At 42.5% G+C, this 13570-nt stretch overlaps 1 protein-coding gene across 2 annotated transcripts; it reads right to left on the reverse strand.

Annotated features, from left to right (window-relative positions):
• Window positions 1-412: 412 nt before the first annotated feature.
• Window positions 413-10365, reverse strand: LOC130392540 (NXPE family member 3-like). 2 transcript variants are annotated; one of them, XM_056603081.1, is made up of 6 exons: window positions 10250-10365; window positions 5800-5950; window positions 2670-3460; window positions 2518-2588; window positions 2177-2398; window positions 413-1508 (listed from the first exon to the last, which is right to left on the reverse strand). In XM_056603081.1, exons 2-6 carry the CDS (start codon window positions 5947-5949, stop codon window positions 955-957), a joined length of 1788 nt encoding a protein of 595 aa, XP_056459056.1. In that variant the 5' UTR covers window position 5950; window positions 10250-10365; the 3' UTR covers window positions 413-954. The 2 variants fall into 2 exon arrangements, with proteins under 2 accessions (XP_056459056.1, XP_056459057.1); XM_056603082.1 differs by lacking the exon at window positions 10250-10365 and adding an exon at window positions 6399-6453.
• Between the last annotated feature and the right edge of the window lie 3205 nt (window positions 10366-13570).

The raw sequence follows: 13570 nt of genomic DNA on the forward strand, positions 1-13570 counted from the left end.
TAAGGCGACAGCCAAATCACCAGGAACAGTAATGGCTAGGTGCCTTGCTCAGGGACACTTCGACACTCCATGTGTCCATCCGGTTACCAGCCAACCGGCATGTGGCTCTACCTCTTGAGCCACATGCCGCCCCAAGAAAGAGAAACAATATATCGCTTTCGGTACAGTCAGGATGTTCATAGAAACAAGTGGCAAGCGCCAACAATCTCTAGGTTAACCCATTCCAGTATATAACAAAGATAGCTAGGATAAGATGCTACACAATGCCAAATACTATTTTTAAGGGTTACTCTACACAATCACACATTTTCTTTGCCTAATTGAATTGATGTTAATTTTCAAACGATGGCTTTAACCGTGAAACCCCCGTTTCAATTCAGCTCATGAAGTTAAAGTAAGCAAGAGAGGAAGTTTAAGATAAGAGAGTGAAAGATTCATCTTTTATTAAATGTCAAGGTAATCTGACAGGTACACCGAGAAAAACATGTCCTTGTTTTACGTTCCATAATGGACTACTTCCCACACAGTGCAAAAGTTACAATCTATAAATAGTGACCTTAAATGGAATGGATTATTAATCAACCGCGTGACATGATGAATGCTCAAGATAGACCTTCAAGCTGAAGCATGAACTACTTGAGTACTTCGTCTTTTGCTGGGATTCTGTTCCAGGACGGCTGAGATGGACGTGTGGGTGTGGACAGACACCACCACACTAAACAGCCTTTCTGAGGCTCGTGCCGACTTTCGTAACAGGCTTCAGTTTAATAAATGAATAAGCATCGTATTAGATTGTATCTCACATGATAGAATTTCCACGAGTAGGTAAGTAAATGCGTTCAGTAAATTAAATTAATGTAACCATATTATATATCAAAATACTATATATATATATATATATATATATTTATATATTTCGCAAATAACAATTGCAATTGGGGTCTTTCTTTACCACTAGCTCTTCTTGTCCGTCTCGTCGGGGCACACGTGAGCCAGGACGAGGTCCACCATGTTCTTGATGATGGGCGGCGGCGGGTGGATGTTGTGGGCGCTGTGATGGGCCAGGGTCATCTCCCAGGCGTCCACCAACACCACAGCCAGGCCCTGGAACATGGCCCGGAGCACCCCGTCCATCTGCAGCGAGAACCAGTCGCTGCTGTGCGTGCTCGTCGTCTGGTCCATGGCCACAAAGTTGGCCGAGCGGATCACCACCAGGGTGCCGGGGCCCCGGGCCAGCAGCCGCACTGTCGCCCGGCGGATGTGGCGCATGCGGCGGATGTAGACCTCCACGGGGAAGGAGGTGAAGTGGGCCCAGACGCTGAAGAGCACCACGGTGTCGGGCCCGCCGGCCAAGCCGTCCAGCTCGTTGGCCACGTAGCGGAGCTCGCTGACGACGACCGGTCTGATGCGGATGGGCGGCCCGTGGCAGCGGTACTTCATCAGGATGTTGTGTTTGCTGTCCACCGCCATCAAGGGCCCCACCATCTTGGAACGGTGCAGGTTGAACTCTGGTTTGTAGGAGAGACCGAAAGGAGGAGGTCGTTGGAATATGATGACGGGATTAATGTAAGGTTCAGGGTAGGGCTGTGCCATTAATCCAACTTTGATCGCGATTTCCAAACTCCAAACTAATATAAATCGAGTTGAGCCGATATATTTTTTCTTATTACCTTTTTAAGTATATTTGTTTTAATTATTAAATGTTTAATAGAAATAGAACAGCTGGATACATTTTTCTACATTATTTTCGATTTTCTATTTGAACATTTTGTGGATTCTCAGTTACAAAGTGTTTTTTTTTTTTAGAGAAATGCAGAATAAATGCATCGTGTTTTCAAACCTCAATATTGACCAAAATAATCATGATTATGATTTTTTCTATCATCGATAATCAGGCCAGTGCCAATGACTGCATTCATTAAGCGCTTTTCTAACCAGCGACCACTGAAATCGATTAACTATATTGCTTAACATTCACCCATTCATGCACACATTCCCACACCGACGACGATGTCAACCACGCAAGGCGACAGCCAGCTCGTCAGGAGCAGTTAAGGTAAGGTGTCGTGCTCAGGGACACCAGGTGGGGCCGGGGATCGAACAAGCGACCTTCTGGTTACCAGCCAACGTGCTCTACCTCCTGAGCCACATGCCGCCCAGGGTTGTCAGTGCTCACCTGGTATGAAGGCGCTGAGGTACTCGAACCACTGCCTCATGGTGGAGTCGCCGTACATGTTGATCACCTTGCCGGTCAGGCACTGTGTGATGGACGAGGAAGTGTCAAACCGGCGAGCAGGGGTTCCCCCGACGGGCTTCCAGTAGCTTTGGTAGTAATACCCAGCAGGGGTGTACTTGACCAACTCTGCGCTGGTGCTGCTGTTCTCTAACTTTTGTCCATCTACGACGAATGAGTATGACACAAATGTCACAAGATGAAACACATACAAGTGGGCACCACCAACACCCATAAGCAACCTCCTCCATAACCTGTAGCAACGACTGTGTGCGACTGTTTACCTATCTTCTGAGGAAGCACGTCGATCGAGTCAGGTCCCGACGCATGGAGGACCACTTTGAGGTTCACACCGCTGCGAGTGATCAAAGAAACAAGGATAAAAGCACCAGAGTTATACGTCACAAACGAGAAGAGCAATCGTACGGCGCCAGACCTCCGAAAGAGCAGCGCCTCCTGCTTGGAGTAGAGGGGCTTCTGGTAGCCCCCCATGGCGTGGTTCACCCTGGCGTCACAGCCCAGCCGCTCGGGCTTGTAGCAGTACCAGGGCTCCCCGGTGTGGGGGTCCGTGTGGTTGCACAGCGGCCGCTGCGGGTAATCGGGCGGCAGGCACGGCAGGCACGCGGTGGTCTCGGACAGGTTGCCCACGCGGTACAGGCTGTGGAAGAAGATCCGGTTGGGCCACCTCTCCCGCAGCCGCCGCAGCACGGCCACCGCCTCGCTGGAGTGCACCATGGTGACCGTGGCCGTGGCCGGGCCCGCCCACGGCAGGGGGAACAGCGCCGAGTAGGAGCCGTCGAGGTGGTCCACCACCCTGCCCGCCACCCCGGCCCCCAACGCCGGGGAGTGCAGCCGGGCCACCAGGAAGTCCCCGCCATGGAGCTTGGAACGGCCCTGGAAGTCCTTCATCTGGACCAGGGCCTCCAGCTGGTCGCCCACGCGCCACGCCCTCAGGCCCCGCGAGACCAGGATGGCGAACTGGCTGTGGGCGGGGTCGCTGGTCTGGTTGAGGGGCGCGGGGACCGGGCCGGCCGGGGGCTGGGGCCAGGCGATGGCGTCCAGGAGGCGGCGGTCCTCCAGGGCCTCGTCGGGGGTGGGCCCCGGGCCCCGGTGGCTGCAGAAGGTGGGGACGGGGTGCTGGGAGGACTGGGGCGTCTTCTGGGTGTAAGCCGCGCAGCTGGAGTTACGGGGCGGGAAGAATAACCACGCCGTGTGGCAGCTCAGACCCTGAGGAGGAGAATAGGGGTCCGGTTTAAAGGGAAGCGGGCCGCGGCTTTGAGTAGTCGTCCTGAAAACTGAATTCATTGTCTCCGCCGTCATGAGTGCATCAAACTTCAAAGGTGCAGACACAAGGGCTGTCCATTAATTTGATCGAGATTTCGGTCGTTTTCGTCAACCGATCTCCAAACTACTAAAATCGAGTTTAAACTTTTTTTTTTTTTTTAATCAATTCAATGTTTTATAGAGATTGGAAACATTTTTGTACAATTTTGTTTTTCCAGTTACAAAGGGTTTTTTGGGAGCGAAATGCTGAACAAATGCATCATCTTTTCAAACTCTAAAATGAATCGTTTGAATAATCGTGAATATGATTTTTTTAATAATCAAGCAGCCCAAGCGGACAAACAACCAATCGGTGCATCAGCCGTGTGCGAGGGTCAGGGTGATAACATTTAGGTGGGTGCCATGGGCGGAGCTTGGGGGAGGCTTTCGGGACTGAAGCCCCGAATCTCACGTCAAAAGCCCCGGATCTTTTTTAAGCTTTTGAAGTTATGACAACCCTGACATGTTCCCTCATGTTTCGACTGGTAGTCATTTTGACCTCTTGAAATTGATTTATTTTCATTTTGAAAGAAACACATGGAAGCAATTGAAAATGCCATCTCTCGTTCAGTTGTTTAGAACGGTTGCCAGGACGTTTTGTTATAGTAGCCTCAGGGTGTGTAACAAACATTACCATGGACAATAGAAATTATATTTCTAAACCAACATCCAGTCATACCGTAGCAGCAGCAGCCCCTGCCAATGACCTGTCAAATGTTTCAGGTCAGTGAAAATTACCTTGATGCGCGCTGGCCGGGAGCAGTAGTGCTTGTGCTAGTGCTAAATGGCCTGCTTCGGCTAGCTAGGCTGCTATGATAATTACTCCTTTCACAAAAAATAAGATTACCAGTGTTGTTTAAAATGTCAGAAATCCGTTTCTCTGATTGCAATTCTGTCCCAGCCTATATTGTACGGTGTTGTGTGTTACCATATGTTACCTTAAATGAAATGTTGAGGTCCACTGAATATCATGAAGAGATAAAAAATATCCATGTCTGACATATCGGTTATTTTAAATTCAAACTTTATTAACGATTTAGACAAGAAATGTACAGATATCGCGTTGCTGCATTCGCTGTTTGGCCAGCAGCCAACATGTTAACGATGTTACCGACGATGAGTGGCTGGTGCTAGACTGTCTTGTTTACTTTCAGCTTGCGTCCATATCCACGTTCATTGAACTTTGACCCCTTTTTAAATGAGTTCTAACAGAGTGATAGATGTGGACAGTCCTCTAAACAATGTAGTACTTATTTGTGTGCATATGTTTAATACTTCAGTGCATTATCATTATTATTTTAAATTAAGATAAAATTAAAATGATAATGCACTGATATTTCAGTGAGTGAGTAGGCCTAATGATGTTGTTAATCTTGTGTCACAATACTTTGCATTTGTAATATGTTTTCTTTCCATTAAATAGAGTTGCCTTATGGGAGAAACCTTTCAGTCTCTTCCTTTTTTTTTTAAATAAAAAATAAAAATGGCAATTAACATGATTCAAAGTCACTTTGAATCTGCTGAAAGTTAGTCTCAAATTATAAGTCTAAATGTTCCCATTGTAGTTTACATAAAAATCTCTAGAAGTCAAGTGGTTATTGTTTCTTTCCATCAAATAGTATTGTCTTGAGCAGGCCCTGCAACTGAAAATGTAGGCTATGAATTAGAAGAGATTTAGGATTTGCCAATGTCCAGCAGGTCACCCTAAAATGGACTAAGAATGCAGGGAATCGCATTTTAGAAATTCAAATTTTTATGGGGGACGACCCCCAGACCCCCCTCTGGGCAAAGCCCCGGATGTACACAAAGTCTGGCTCCGCCTCTGGTTGGTGCCTGTGCTCGCACAGTTCACACACGCATCAGAGAATAAATACACTGATCATCCCTGTCATTCCTCAACTCTCCACTGGGAGAGCCAGCGCTCTCCACTGGGAGAGCCACACACACCCAGGTGAGTGCTACACACAACCGGGTGAGCGCTACACAAAAACTCAATATGCAAACCGTGTTGAGTTCCTTCAATAATGCCTTCAATAGTGCTAGCTGGATACATTTATAGACGTTACATTATTAAAAAGTATACTTCAAGTTTCTTTAGGCAAGGCCTAGCAGCAAGTTTAAATAAACAATATAAATAAGGATAACCAATACTACAATTGAACCTTTGCCCTGATTAACTAGGGAATTTACCAATATTGTATGAAACAAAATTTAACTCGCACAAAGACCGATGCAACACTTACCTCCAGAGTGACAATGTCACGCAGCAGGAAGATGAAAACAGAGACGGCGAGGAAAAAGAATACGAGGACATATTTGAATCGATGTCGAGAATTGATGAGCCCCTTCGGTAGCGCATGGTAAGATACCGCGTCATACTCCACTGTCACCATGCTGGCAATAGTAGTAGCGGGGAGAGAGAGGAGAGGAGATACGTATTAAAAACATAACTTTTGTGTGTGTGTGTGTGTGTGTGTGTGTGTGTGTGTGTGTGTGTGTGTGACAACATAATTGCCAGACCAGTTCATATTATATACTGTAGTCTGGTATTAGGCAACTCGGAAATAGCAGAGATGACATCACTGACCCTTCCTGACAGCCCTCGTGTGGATTGTTCTAGGTACGTTTAACTTTTGCACTACTTCTCTCACTGACTGTACTCATGCACATAAGGCTTAAACTCAGGCTTTATGTACAGCGTTGCCGGTATGCTGTTGCAACCCACTTAGTGATTTACTCAATAGCAAAACGAGATACATAACTACTCTGCGTTATTTTTCAGGGCATTTGCCACCAACCCATACTGATGTGTGTGTTTGTGTGTGTCTTTGTGTTGTTTTACCTCGTAGAAGCTGTGTTGGAATCACCGAGGGAGAGGAAAGAAGCCACGATATGGAAAGGTGAATTGCAAAGAAATATGCAGAAAAAAGCAGGCACACTATTAACAACTCTTGAAAAATGGACTTCAAGTGGGACTTTGCGTAAGTTGAGACAATCACTGCCCACAAAAATATTTACATACATATAACGTCATGTCCACCAGCCATTCGATCCCAGACACACACACACACACACACACACACGTTAAGGATTGAAGATTTATTTATGACTTTATTCATTCAAATTCACAATTTATGACTACCAATATAATACAAATGGATAACCTGGAATACAACAATTCCTTTACAATTAAATGCTAGTTTCTTTCAATCCAAGTTCATGGCTTATTGTAATAAACCAGAATTGTATGATTATGTCTTGTTGACTCGCTTCTAAATAGGTATTTGTTTTACAGGTTTCCAAGTTCGATTTCCACTTTTTGTAGTACTAATAAATACAAATAAATGCACCTAACTTTTGATTTGCAAAGATACAATGGCTTACTTGCCAGTATTTTACTCTTAAAAGGTTTTAAAGATGGGTGATTTTAAAGTGAATATTTAAATATATCACGATTAGCGTGACACCATCAGAGTGTGTGTTCTGATCGAAGCACATTTCTTCTAAACACTCTTAGCTTCTATACATTGATTGTTAACACAATGTTTAGTTGCAAAACTGTACCCAGACACTGGATTAACAGTTTATTTATGATTATAAGCTAACATCTAAAATATTGTAGTTTCTGAAATAATCAACTTCTAAAACCTTAACAATTATAATAGAAGTCAGTTGGAGGACAGCGACTTCCACTTCTTCAGACCTCGCAACAACATTTTTTATATTTTAACTTCGATTAAACAATTAAAAAAACAGCACTTTGTTCTTCATAATCATTAAAACAGAAATTGCTATAATGTGTTTTACTTGTTTACTTTTTGTTGTTTTTATCCCGCTCTTCAATGTTTTCAGTTGGTCGACGTGACTCCGTTGAGCACTACTAGAGCGTGATGACACACAGGGGCGGGCCGTACTATTAGGCAAACCAGGCATTAGCCTGGAGCCCCGGGCCCCGTAGAAGGTTTTTGGGGCCCCCAAATTTTTTATTTTTTTATTTTTTATTTATTTTTTACCTTTATTTTTCCCGATAAAACATTAAGAACAGTTTCTTATTTACAATATTGATCTGGTCAAGAGGGCCCCAATGCATATATTTTGTCCCCATATTTATTATTTTTATAAAAATCTCTTCACAATAGTAGCATCGGGATGTCTAATTATTACTCATGTTTTGACGATCTTTCCGTGTGCACCCCCCTTCAGTCTGCACTACATGGACTATTCCATGTTACGCGCATCACGCTCATCATGCGTATGCGGAAATTATGTCAAATTCAAAACAGTAAGCGGTAAGAGAGAGAGAGAGAGAGAAATCGAGTGAGACATAAATCGAGTGAAACATGAAGCGATCGTACGAAAGCGGGTCACATAAAAAGAAAGACCAAAGGCAGGACTTTCTTTCAAAGCTGCCAAAGCTATCCAGCTGTTTTACAGCCACCGCAGTGGCAGCGGGACCGTCGGCGGATCAAGAGCAGCCGTCAACGTCGTTTGCTGTCACATTACTGCTCCTTTCATTCCAAGTGGCTCTGGCTCAGCCAGCAGCGATGCTAATGACGTGTGTCAACAAACTGACGGAGATGATGCACAACTGGTTGTGAATATTTCTCACTCTCCTTCTTCCACTTTGGTTATTGAAATTTATGACAATAACGATAACAATGACTGCGAGACACATATTCCTGTGGATGACCCAGCACTCTGGCCCAAGGGCCGCAGATTCACAAAAGCATACTATTACATAGTAATGAAAAATGGTGAGAGGGTGAACAGGTCTTGGTTCGTCTACAGTGAAAGTGCAGACCGTGTTTTTTGCTTTTGTTGTTGCCTTTCTGGAAAACAAAAACAACTGAGTGAGGAAGGATTTAAAGACTAGAATAACCTTTCAATGCATCTAATCAACCATGAAAGGTCTGAAGAGCACAGGAAATATAGTGATAGCTGGACGCAGCTATCAGTGGGTTTCCAGTAGTGGTTTCCAGTAGCTCACAGCAGATAGCTGCTGTGAGCTACTGGAAACCCTCAGGTAAATGAGGACGTATGGTAAACAGTCAGTGTAATGTGTCAACATAACTAATCTTATTGTTTTGTATGTTATTCTCAATTTGTAAATAGATAATTAACATTTGCATGAAAGAAGGATAGTGACTTTTGTTCATCCCTTGTATGGAGTATCTCATTATGCGATATAAGGTACTGAGACCGGTAGATGCAGGGGCCCCCAAATGACTGTTCGCCTGGAGCCCCCAAAGGGCTAAGTTCGCCACACACCACTGGGCTCTAGCTTTCAACGTCAATATTTAACCTAAAAACAACGTTAAACTTAAACGGTCAATAACCTAGAAACACGATGTGAAACTTATACGTCAGCGTCACTGTTAATCATGTTTCAAAGATCTATCGGAAAGATACAAGCCATTTTGGAAATCTGTCCCTTATGACATCACAGGTGGGCGTGTCGACCTAAATGTGTGCGGGATAGATCAGTCCATAGACATCTTATAGCATAGACGGAGCATTGGCTGCTGGGACGCGAGAAATACGGCCGCCATGATCTTGGAGTGGTCAACCGGGAGCAGCAACAGCAGCAGAAACAGGATGCCGGGCAGTTGTTCAGCGTATTCCTGCTTAAATCGGCGGACCATCCACAATAGGAATCGGGGGATTACTTTTCACAAGCAAGATTTAACATTACCGTACTATTGGTATAATTGGTATTGAATAATAAAACACGCCAACCCATGTGGCCTTTATCATAGCTACACTTATGACAAAAAACCGCTTGAAAATCAGTGGTATTCAGTGAGGTATGATTAATTAAATGCGCTGACAGTTCATTGCTCCAGTCAAACGGATTACACCGAGTGGAGCGGATGACCACTCCAAGATGGCGGCCCCGCGTCTCGTCAGCGCCAGTAGGCGGTAGCATTCGATGCTCCGTCTATCATATAAGATTTCTATGGATCAGTCTACCAGCCTACCCAGTGGACTGTAGCAAACGTAACGGCTAATCAACCCACACCCGGTGGCATGTCATGGGAGGGACCTTTAAACATCAGACGTTTGTGCGTGGCCCCGCCGCCCATATTACAACGGGTCCCTATGGAGACTCCTGCCTTGGTTGACACCACCGTGTCCACTTTTATAGCGAATAAACTCACACTGCAAAGGACAGGCACAATGTTGGACATTGTATTCGTCTACTTCCACCGACCCTGATCTTTTCAAATTTATACTAGTTCCTTCCGACGAGTTATAGTTTTGGGGGAACGAGTCTGTGGTTTGAGGCTAGGTTCCTCCCTCACGGCTGATTGGCAGCTTCCGGTAGCAGCTAAATGCTAATGCCCTTATGAAACCCATTTCACGTGACGTATAAAACGTATATGTCATATGAAAGCTGAGACTACACAAATCCCAATAATCTAAACCCACATCATTCTTTGGGCTAATATCGACGAACTACATGTGAAAGACATAATTTTTGAGAAGGAGTCTGGTTTGAGGCTCGGTTCCTCCTCCACGGCTAATCGTCTGCTTCCGGTAGCATTTTAGCGCTAATGTACTTAGAACATATATTTTACCTAAACAAACGATATGCCATGAAAGCTGGGACTCCACAAATTCCAACAATATAATGCGCATCATTCTGTGAGCTAATATGATTGAAAAACATCAATACCCTGACAAATGCCTTACCTGTGCGTGCTACCAGGTCGTGTTTGATGGCATTACGCCTCCATTAAGAGATATCCCGGTTTCAGATTTCATGCCCCCTACAGGCCAACTAGTGGTACTGCTATCAATTACTCTCATAGACAGGGGGTCTGGGGTCTCCCCCCCCCCCCCCCCCATAAGAAAATTTGAATTTAATAATTTGATTTCCTGTATTCTGGTGCATTTTGGGGATGGCCACTACCTATTTTCCTACTATTCATTCAGATTCATAGCCTACATCCTGACAGGGCCTGGACAAGCTTACACTGCATATACAGATCTACTTTATGGCCATTCCACCAGCCATTGCTATTTGACCCATTGTTGTTATTCTGATATTGAGACGAATCATGATCACTGTCCTATAGCGTCCATTTTTTGTGAGTCTCAATATCTACTTCAATTGCAATTAGAAATATGGGACAGTTGCTTCATTTTGTTTATATGCTACAGGCCGAAAGACTAAATTAATATGTAACTTACTTGCTGCTTTTAAGTATAACACTGCTTGGGGAGTCCAATTCCTCCACCGAAAAGGGTGGAAAAGTGCTTAGCTCTAGCGCCCTCTATTGACCCACCGCCACTGTTCAGAACTGCATTTTCAGAAGTGCTGGGTACAATGGATGCACTCTTTTTTCTTTCTTTGGTGCCAGTAATGAAAGGTTCCAAAAGACGGCATACCCATGTAGCTAATTGCTAAGGAATAAAATGTATACAAAATCTGTCTGCCACTTTTTATGAAGAAAACATTTCCAAAAAGCATCGGACATATGATATGACCCACTATGTCCTGCTCCATGTATCCAATGTTGACAAACTTGGCATGACATGGCTAAACTACCAACATAAACAAGAGGAGCTAGGAAAGGAAATTAACTGCGTGTTTAAGTTCAGAAGGGGCAAACATGTGGCTACAGACAGCACTAAAAAAGTAGTCAAAAATATATATATTTCTTGCACAGCTGAACGCTGTATCCAGGGGCAATTCTAGGTTCTGACTTTTGGGGGGGCTCAGCCCCAGGAAGCCACAGGGTTATATGAAGTATATAAAGGGCGGGGGGGGGGGTTGAATATCGTAGATGTGATTTCCTGCATTCTGCTGCATTTTAGGGTGACCTGATTCTAAATTTATTCTGGTGGTTTCTTTTTTTTGATTGATTGATTGAAATTTATTTCGAACATGTAAAAGAAAACAAAAAATATACATGTCATACACAAATTACTGATGTTAAACAAAATAGAAAGCATAATTAGATACATAAATGATAAATACTCGATAATTGTAACATGTTCGAAAAGGAGTGGGAAGAAGTTTACACTTATTTAATCCCACCCCTTCTCCGTAACTAATTGAAATTAAGATTCCTTAGTCATAATAATTATTAACATTTCCATTTATTATTAATAAATATATATATATATTAGATATATATAAATTTTTTTTTTGTAAATAAAATGTATAACTTATATGTTCATATCAGATATATACTATAATTTCTTACACATTTGTCAAAAAATTAATAAATAAATAAACAAAGTAAACAAAAAACATTCATAAAAATATATAGATATTATCTCTCTATTGATATATTTTTAGTATCAAAACTATAATTTTAATTCAGAAAAAGATAAATAAAAAAAAAAGAATAAATAACAAACCAAATAAATAAACAATTAACACCCAATGAAAATCAAACACCTTCATCCTTGTAACCTGTGAGAATCATTTCCTTTAGCCTTGTTTTGAATAGTTTTATGTTAGGACATTGTTTGAGCTCTTCTTTTAACCTATTCTACAATTTTACTCCACAGACAGAAATACAAAAACTTTTCCTGGTTGTACGCACCTTTTTCATTTTAAAATTAAACAATCCCCGTAAAAAATATCTCTCTTTGTGTGAACATTTTTTGAATATTTGCCGGTAGTTTTGTTATTTTTTGCTTTAAACATTAATTGTGCTGTTTGAAATTCAACCAGATCTGTTAATTTGAGTATTTTTGACTGCATGAATAATGAGTTTGTATGATCCCTATACCCAGCATTGAAAATGGTCCGTATAGCATTTTTCTGCAGAATAAAAAGTGAGTGTAATGTACTTTTGTAATTATTGCCCCAAACCTCTGCACAGTAACTTAAATAAGGTGAAACCAGTGAACAATAGAGGATGTGTAATGATTTATGATCCAGAATCTGTTTAGCTTTATATAATACTGCAATGCTTCTTGACAACTTGGAGTGTATATGTTTTATGTGAGATTTCCAGTTTAGTTTCTCATCAATTATTACACCAAGGAATTTTATTTGACTAACTCGTTCAATGTCCACGCCATCAATCTGTATCTTTATTTGTTCATTTGTTCTGCAGTTTCCAAATAACATAAATTTTGTTTTGCTCAAGTTTAACGATAATTTATTAATATCGAACCATCATTTTAATTTGCTAATTTCAAAATTGATCGCCTCTACTAATTGATATAAATCATCACCTGAAGAAATTGGGTAAATCTGTCTATTTGTCTATCAATCCAACACATTGTATATTTTTGAACAGTCTGCTGGTTTATTGTCAGAAAAGCACAGACCTTTTGTAACAGTTAAACCTCAGTTAAACTCATAATACCAATGAGTATTTCATCCCAGAGGAAAGGATTAAACACATTGGCCCTCATTTATCAAACAAACGTAGAAATGAGCGCAAATCTGAACGCATGATTCATTTTACGATAGGACCCACGTGAGATTTACGAAACCTTCGTATCACACCAATCCCATGCGTATGAAGGATCTTGGTGTTGATAAATACGGCGGCTGAGATCGATCGTAATTAACGTAACACGCCCATATAAAAGCACGTCTTCAGAAGTCTCGCCCCTAACTTTTACGACATGAAGAAACGTCCAACGGTAAAATAGAGGAATTTTTCCGAGACCCAAATGGAGACGCTCGGGTCACTGGTGGATGCGAACCGTCTGGTTTTATTTGGTAGCCTAAAAGCTGGCATTAAAGGCCAGCAAAAGAATGCTATATGGAAGGAAATAACTGTTGCAGTGAATAGTGTTTCCAATGTTCGTCGGGCTACGGAAGAGGTTTGTTAATTAAATTAATTAAATAATAAATTAAATGTACAACTTCTGTTATCCAGCTTAAAACATTTCACATATATGCTATTGTTTGCATTCCGTTAAAGTTATTTAATTCCGAATAAGGTGAAGAAAAAATGGTCCGACATGAAGCTCCAAAAAACGTGTTGCGGCTGTGAAGCCGGCCAAGCAAGAAACGGGAGGAGGCCGGTGCAGTGCGAC

This window comes from Gadus chalcogrammus, chromosome 11, assembly GCF_026213295.1.
Source record: "Gadus chalcogrammus isolate NIFS_2021 chromosome 11, NIFS_Gcha_1.0, whole genome shotgun sequence".
Taxonomy (NCBI): domain Eukaryota; kingdom Metazoa; phylum Chordata; class Actinopteri; order Gadiformes; family Gadidae; genus Gadus; species Gadus chalcogrammus.